Below are 5,980 nucleotides of genomic sequence, written 5' to 3' on the forward strand. Positions count from 1 at the left end.
GAAGTTGTCCTGTTTTATCCCCGGGAATCAGGCATTCACATACAAGAGAACTGTACCTCCCTCACCATATACCATAAGCCAGAAATCTTCAGACTGCTTGAGCTAGTTGTGATCTCTGCTAGTTTAGATATACTTGAGGAAGTGGTGGGATTCAAAAATGTTTACTACCGGTTCTGTGGGCATGGCTTGGTGGGCGTGGCAGGGGAAGGATACTGCAAAATCTCCATTCCCTCCCCACTCCACTAACCTGCTTTCCAGCTCTGTTCTCCTGGGCAGGGCAACCAAAGAAGACCCAGCCAGTCAGCTGGGATGCGGGAGGCATAGATGAGGGCGTGGCCAGTCAGAGGTGGTATTTGCCCTTTCTCCAAACTACTCAAAATTTCCGCTACCGGTTCTCCAGAACTGGTCAGAACTTGCTGAATACCACCTCTGACTTGAGGGTGAAAAGTTAGCATCCCCTTGCCCACATGCTTATTTTCTATCAGAAGGGAGGGGCTGCAGCTGCAAATCCCACAACTTCCCAAACTCCAGGTGATTGGAGTCCAGCAACTCTTGGGAAGCCAATTTGTACTACTCAGGTATGGAAAGAAATGTTGAATTGTCCCTCAAGCCTGTCTCTCATGCTCTCCCAGAAAGCATTTTTCTTTTTTAAAACAGAGTTTCAAACAATTTCGCCTTTTACTTAATTTTCTCTAGATTGTCTTCTGTCTCCTCAAACCAATACTCATTTTTGTAGAAATGATTTCCTCCTATGATATGTTGTGCATGTACCTGCAGCAGTCCCAACCCAAGGAAAGAATTTGAACAGGTAACTGGTCCTGTAAACAAGCGTGCTTTTCTAGCTCAGCTAGAGTCAGTCTGATGCTTACAGGTGATGTTGGGCTACATATCCCTTCTTCTAGGAGCTGTATTATTCAGCTACTTTGGCCATATGTGGTATAGGATAGGCCAATATTAGTCTTTCAGTGTAATTAATTCTATGCATTGTGCAAAATCCATTTTTGGGAGAATCTGCATTTTACAATGTTTTAAAGACTCACTCCCAGACAGGCGTTGCCAATAATCCACCACCACTGTGACCAACAGACAGTTTTTTAAAAACATTTTACAGAGGAGCAAGTCTTTGCATGAAAGGAGACTTCACTGACCATAGATGTAGTCACCTATGAAGGCATGGGTAATTTTCATTGTCATTCTTTTTCCAAATGTGCCGTTCATTTCCCCCCTTAGAACTGAATACCATTCCCTAACAGAAAGCACTATACCTCCCCCTCATCCCTGTTCAATGATCCTGAAGACCAAGTCTAATGAGGGTTGTAGGTGAATAGGTTAATTGCAGAGAGTTACCTGGCCATCTACATGACAAAAAGACTGCAGTATCTTCCAAGATGTAACAATGTTGTTTTATTATTGTTGACAACAAATAGTATACAGGTCCTTAACAGGGAAGGGCCACCCAGTTAAGGCTGAGTGACAAGACATAGAAATAAAGAAGCAGAAAATTAAGGTGTGGCTCTCATCCAGTTTGCCAGGATCCAGGAAGCAATTACTTTTGGTATTTGTTTTTTTCCGGATTGCTACTTCCAGCTTCATTTTTTCTTGCCAAAGCGTTGTGGGGCAGCCATACTCAGAAACTGAGGGGCCAGAGAATCCCAAGCCCGTGCTTTGATCCGGCCAGCGTTTCTCAAACTGCTGGTCCTGACTTCACGGCCAAACCTATAGAAACGATCAGAAGCGGAGAGCAACATAGAGAATGCAATGCCTGAAGGGACAAATTGGGCCCACTGGGGAAATCAAAGTCATATTCCCTCTGATAGATCATCCTATCTCCAGCCCTAGCTGGTCAAATGACTCCAGAAAGCTCAGAAGCAAAGAATTATGGGTACCATTTGCCTCCAAGACTTGACTCTGAAATGAATTGGATTGTGGTTCAGGAAGTAATTAGTTCTTTTTAAAGGACAGAAAGGTAAAACGATGAAAGGCATCCTTTGTTGAGGTTATACGTGAATAGGGATGCCAACAAATGGATCATTTATTCATTCAGTTCTCAATGCACTTCATAGTACTGTTTTGTATTGGACAGGCAACAATCATTTGCACCAGTAAGCCAGGAATTGTATGTAGCAACAGCACAGAGAAGCATAAAGAACTCCGTTCTGATTTCCCCATGTTTTTCCCTGCAAAAGCCTGGAGGAAGAATGAACCAAAATTCAGTTTCGTTTTGTCCAATTTTTAGCTTTCTGTTAGTTTCAAACCAGGGTGTAACATAAACCTTATCAAATTGCTGAATAAACACAACAGAAAGTCCATCAGTTTATTTCAAACACAATTCCTGGTTTGTACAGAGATGTAAGCCGGGAATTCAGTAAAGTAAAACAACCTTGGTTAATTTTTCTCCTACAGCTCGAACCAGTACTTGACCTTAATTCATCTAGCAGACACAACAACATAAAAAAGAACAAAAATAGCAAACAAAACAAACAAAAAACCCCACAGGTTGGAAAGCTCTATTTGGATAGCAATTTACACATTATATCTTGTTCTCCTTTAATTACCTCTAAATTGTGAAGCTGTTGCCTGATATTTACAATATATGATGCCACGAGAGGTTAGTGAAATCTCTGCAAATCTCTGCGCACCATTTGGATGAAAAGCGTAAGTAGCGTCAGCAGAAGAGTAACTGGATGTTTTAATGCAACCACTAAAAAAATATTTTTCAAATCAAATCCAGAAAACAGACCAAAATGAAACTTTGAAATTGCATAGAAACATGAAGTTAACATATTTGCTTCTATTTCACCTGAAAATGCATATAGTTTTGCTTAATAAACCTTTAATCAATCATACCTCTGTGGCTGGAATAAGAAGGAAGGGCTGCGACCAGGTCTCTGCGCAGCATGTAACAATGTACGGAGAAGGACGTCCAGCAGATTGTCATCAGGTAAGCTCTGACCAGTGTGGGCCTCACCCTCTTGTGGCTGTAGGAAGAAAGCCTGGAGCTCATCAGAACATGCAATTGGACAGGAGGAGATTTTGCCCCAAGTTTAAGGGGTACAACAAGTTGGATGAAAACCCAAGACAACAACAGCTCACCCTTATTATGCAGAAACAGTATGTAGGTGTTGCATACTGACTATAGCTTCAGCTTGAAGACCTAGGTATTGGAGAAGATCTGTCCTGCACCATAACAAAATAAAGGCAGCTACTTCCCTTTGCTTTTACTCTAGTGGCTGGATCCACACAATATGCCTAGCCAGGTTAGTTAAAGATCAAAGGGTTGCATTCACGTGACATGCTACGCTTGGTTAGTTTTAATCCTATATTGTTTTTAGATGGGAAGTTTAATGTGTTGGGAAACCTAGATAATGTGTTAGTGTATGTACTGTACAAACCCTCAACATGCATTAAGTGTGTTATGCGAACCCAGCCAATATACTTTATATTTTGATCAGCCTTCTACAACTTGGCATCTTTCAGCTGTATATGTTTACAGCTCCCATCCTCCCCAGACAGGTTAGCAATGGTACATTTTGAACTGGAGAGCATCAGACTGGGCAAGGCTGCTTCAGATGTAAATCTTAAAAGTACACTGGTTTAATTTTTGTCCAATACCTATAACAAGAGAAAGAGTACTCTGAGTTGGATCCTGGCTATATATATATATTTAATGCTCAGTTTGTGTGTTTCTTAAAATGCACAGCTAATCTGTAGCTCTTCTATTTCAGCCCCCAATATGCTGTGAGTCTTTATAAGCCGCTTATCAATCTTGAATTTGCAAGGACACTTTGGGTAAACTGATGTCTCCATATGAGAATATGACAGGCTATGTCAATCTGGAAATTCTCTTGCTGCAAATGTGCCCTTAGAGACACCAGGAAGCAACGAAGCCTCTTCATTCAAGTCAGCCGAAGGCGCCTATTTATCAGCAAGACAGTTTTAAGATTCCTAAAGGGAACTTTTTCTGCATGTTCTTTTCCCAACAGCAGCCATATAACAAAAAGAACAGAATTCCTCTAAAAAGACATCCTGAAGATCATATTTATCAACTGCATATCTTGTGAAAAAAATTATGTAGGAAGCTATTTCCACAAGGTATAAATACAATATACTATTTATTGAGCGGTCACTCATTAGAGCACATGTCCACAATACATACAAACACGGATACTTGTTACTAGCATAAGGAGGACAAACAGCAACTTACAGTTTCTCCAACTTGAACCTCCTTACACCTTTTGTTGCTGAAATTATGCTTTGAAAACAATCTGAAATTCTCAGATTGCAGCATTCTAAGTTGTATACACAGCAAGAGCGATAGTCATAAAAGAAATGTGTCCTAATCCACAAATAATTCCAGAGTTTGCAGACATTTATTATACTCCTTTGACAGAGCTCTATAGAATTACTGGAGATCTTTATTAGCGCCAAAATCAATTACTACTTTCTTAAGACCACCTATTGTCCGTAGCTGATAGCAGATAAGAGGAAAAAATAATAGAAGAAAAACTAGAAGAAATCTGGCTTAGCTACAGAGCTTGGTGGATCACAAGGATGCTTCGTCCTTCTTGGGGAGTTCCCGAAATATCAGAAAAATGGTTGGGACTGGGAAATATAGATGATCAAAGGACATTAGCTATAAACCCGTCACAGTTGGGCTTGTTTTTTCTCGCCTGGTCGAGCTTCAGTTAACCTTCTCACCTCCAAATGGGCAAGCTGATGCCAGGATCCCCAGCTTTGTCTCTGTTGGTAGGAAAAGTGCAACTGTCCCATTTGGATGGGTGTAACATAGGTCGGGGCAGCCTGGCTGTAGTGATGGGTAGTGGAAGTTGGCATATCTATAGCAAAGCCTTCCTCTGGTCAAGTTCAGGCTAGTCTCTCTCTCTCTCCTTCACCCACTTTACAAGGTTGTGGTAAAGATGAAATTCTGGTGGGAGCAGGAAGGCAACTATGCACCTGGTCTTAGCGAAATATCAATATGGAGATTCTCAGTCATTCAGGTCAGAGATAGCTCTGAAGAAGCTTCTCGGATGACAAACCTCTTCAAAAACCCAGCCCCAGAAAGTCCCTTGCCTCTTGAAAAAGCAACAACCATGACCTGGATGACCTAGAATCTCCACAGATACCCGGCCTAAAGTTAACAGATAACAAATAATCAGACTTGGAAGGAACCTTGTAGGTCATCTAGTCCAACCCCCTGCCCAAGCAGGAGACCCTACAAGGCAGCTTTGCCACATCTGACGCCCCAGCCACACCTGCGGCTGAAACTTTCCCTCGAGGAAAGGGCGGGAAACAGATGGAAAGCCGAAACAGTCCCCCGCGTCCCGCTCGTCTGTTTCCTCGGGGGGCAACTTACCATCCAGTCTAAAAACCTCTCCGGGTAGCCATTGGGTTCTTCGGCCAAGAGTTCTTGGGAGTCGAGCGCCTCCTCGAGACTCCGGACCGACCTCAGGCTGCCCGAGAGAAGCAAGGCCAGCGCTAGCAAAAGGCGGGAAGCGTCCATGGTGGAGGCCCCCGCTCCACTCTCTCTCTCTCTCTTTCTCGCCTTTCTGCTCCCCACCCGTCCTGCTTCCCTTTCTCCTGGCAGCGCCTTTATATCTCCTGCCATCCCAGACGCGGGGCGGGATTGATGACACGGGTGGCGGCAACGGTTTGCAAGGCAGCAGCCCATGCGGTGCGGGGCCCTGCGGCAGCTCCCCGTGACGAGCGGAGTGGGACCGCGACGGTCCCTGACAAGAGGCGAGCGCCGTTGCCGTCTGGGGCCGCTTGCGCGTTTATTGCGAGGATAAATCCAGCAGAACGGCTCTTTCCGGCCCTGGTGGGACGCGTGGGCTAATTGCTTGTTTATCACGATGTGTGTGGTTTGCGCCGGGGAAATCGAGGCCGGCGATTGGGACGCTGACCCCTCCTCCGTCCTCCCAGTCGTCTCCTGCAGCCGGCTTGGATTGATGGGTCTACTAGAGCCCCAGATATGCTTGCGTGG

General features: G+C 44.1%; 1 protein-coding gene across 2 annotated transcripts; it reads right to left on the minus strand.

The window, feature by feature from the left end:
• Positions 1-1,381: 1,381 nt before the first annotated feature.
• NPFF (neuropeptide FF-amide peptide precursor) lies at positions 1,382-5,765 on the minus strand. Of its 2 annotated transcripts, none has more exons than XM_087956401.1 (3): positions 5,354-5,765; positions 2,848-2,993; positions 1,382-1,716 (listed from the first exon to the last, which is right to left on the minus strand). In XM_087956401.1, the coding sequence occupies exons 1-3, from the start codon at positions 5,666-5,668 to the stop codon at positions 1,590-1,592; spliced, it is 588 nt and encodes a 195-aa protein (XP_087812527.1). In that variant the 5' UTR covers positions 5,669-5,765; the 3' UTR covers positions 1,382-1,589. The 2 variants fall into 2 exon arrangements, with proteins under 2 accessions (XP_087812527.1, XP_026533164.2); XM_026677379.2 differs by having other exon boundaries at positions 2,848-2,978; positions 5,354-5,758.
• Between the last annotated feature and the right edge of the window lie 215 nt (positions 5,766-5,980).

The sequence above is a fragment of the Notechis scutatus genome, chromosome 2 (genome assembly GCF_049901735.1).
Source record: "Notechis scutatus isolate UNSWTSFEM ecotype Mainland chromosome 2, rNotScu1.2, whole genome shotgun sequence".
Classification (NCBI taxonomy): domain Eukaryota; kingdom Metazoa; phylum Chordata; class Lepidosauria; order Squamata; family Elapidae; genus Notechis; species Notechis scutatus.

Bases quoted from the DNA above. Each gene is read 5' to 3' on its own strand.
- NPFF (XM_087956401.1), bottom strand. From the start codon at position 5,668: ATGGGCTGCTGCCTTGCAAACCGTTGCCGCCACCCGTGTCATCAATCC. The intron at 2,994-5,353 runs GTAAGTTGCCCC...GATGAGCTCCAG, and splicing joins AGAGGTTTTTAGACTGGATG to GCTTTCTTCCTACAGCCACA. The intron at 1,717-2,847 runs GTATGATTGATT...TCGTTTCTATAG, and splicing joins TTCTTATTCCAGCCACAGAG to GTTTGGCCGTGAAGTCAGGA.